Source organism: Empidonax traillii, unplaced genomic scaffold, assembly GCF_003031625.1.
Source record: "Empidonax traillii isolate 1590-97213 ecotype Southwest subspecies unplaced genomic scaffold, ASM303162v1 scaffold2645:size43381, whole genome shotgun sequence".
Classification (NCBI taxonomy): Eukaryota; Metazoa; Chordata; class Aves; order Passeriformes; family Tyrannidae; genus Empidonax; species Empidonax traillii.
In genome coordinates this window covers 1-1,511 of record NW_020957838.1, presented here as the reverse complement: position 1 = coordinate 1,511, position 1,511 = coordinate 1, and the positions used below count along the sequence as shown (strand labels likewise).

The window sequence follows — 1,511 nt, the reverse complement described above, 5'->3', positions numbered from 1 at the left end:
ATTCCTGTGTGAAACCACCTTTCTCCACCTCTATATCCCTGTCTGATGGAGAATTTCATCAAAGTAGTAATTACAATTTCTATCCTTGATCTCCTTTTGGGATTTGTTTCCTGGAAGGTCATGATTCATGTTTTCCACATGCTGATTGTTCTTTTGCATTTGTAGCTGTATTTTGCAGCAAATACTGAATTCCCTTGAGAACTACAGGATGAAAAAAAAGAATGTTAGGTGCAAAGAAAATGAAACAGAAGATAAAATCTAGTCTTTCCTAAGTCCTTGTATTCAGATATAGTCCTTTGATAAAGCATTTACACTTGCAGTTTCATAATCATAAGAGATGATCAGGCTACAAAGTAGTAAAATGCACAGGAACTGATGAGAAATGATCCTCCTTATTGTATAGTTCAAAAGAAAAACTTTAGTGCCCCTCCTTGTGCATTCAGACCTTTCTGACTTCTATGTGCTTTGGGAAGTTATTTTTCAAGGCAGAGATTTGGCAAAGCACCTGTACATTCCAGGAATCCTCTCAGAGGGCTCAGTCACAGCTTTTGGATTTCTTTATTAATAACCAGAAATGAGTGAGAGATCTGAGCTTCTGCTTTGCAAGAAGGACCTTGTGGAGAGCGCTTGCACACAGCCCTACCCATTCCTGACTCCAAGTGGGTGACAAGCATTAAACAAGATCAAGGAGCATTATTTCAGAGCAGCAGTTCCCTCTGGTCCCCCTCTGGCAAGCTCTGGAACACTGTACACAGTGTACAGTGCTGCTGGCCAGTCTTACCTTCCTGGGCATTATTCCTGTGTCTGTGAGGACTACATGACCACATACCTCCCTGTGTGATTTCCTACACTGCACATGGCTGGATGTGTCACAGTGGTGAATAACCAACCACACGTGGGACATTGGGAAGTATTTGATTTGTCTTCTTTGGTTTAGTAGGTGTCAAGGATTTTGTTGTTCTGATAAAAAGAAGATCTGAAGCTTAGTAAATGACTTCAGTCCAGTTGACAGAGACCTAGTAGCTCTCTCAAATTAGTGCAGCTTGCTTAACTTGCATCTTGAGACCTCAGGGATCCTTCAGGTGCTCTGGGGATCAATTCTTAAAGCAAAGTTTTGGTAAAAATACTGAAAAGGACAGCACAGATGAGGTGCTATAAAACCTCGATAAGGTTTTATAGAGGTTTTGGGTTTGTGTATAAATTCTCAGAAATGGTTGAAAAGAATTCAGCTGATGATGCTGACCATAGATAGGCTGACTTTTCCCTAAAAACTTTAACCTAAAAACTCCCAGCATCAAAGTAGTACAAATGTGCGGCCCAAAGGCGGCTGCAGTGCTGCGGCGGCGCCTCCGGGTGTCGCTGTTGGCCGCCGCCGAGCGGCGCTGGAGCCGCAGCCGCCGCCGCCGCAGCGTCCTGCCCCCGCAGGCTGCTCGCTCGCCCGGCCAGTGGCGGCCAGAGCGGCAGCGGCACGGGCAGCAGAGGCGAGAGGCGGCCAGAGCGGGCAGCGGCGG

General features: G+C 45.7%; 1 protein-coding gene across 1 annotated transcript in view; it reads left to right on the top strand.

Moving 5' to 3' along the window:
• LOC114072107 (protocadherin beta-15-like) overlaps positions 1 to 1,481 on the top strand; it is a gene marked incomplete at both ends in the record, with an annotated part of 34,206 nt that extends 32,725 nt beyond the window's left edge. The window contains one exon of the mRNA XM_027910026.1: positions 1,324 to 1,481. Coding sequence (XP_027765827.1) covers positions 1,324 to 1,481 — 158 coding nt within the window. The remainder of the gene's footprint in view (positions 1 to 1,323) is intronic.
• Between the last annotated feature and the right edge of the window lie 30 nt (positions 1,482 to 1,511).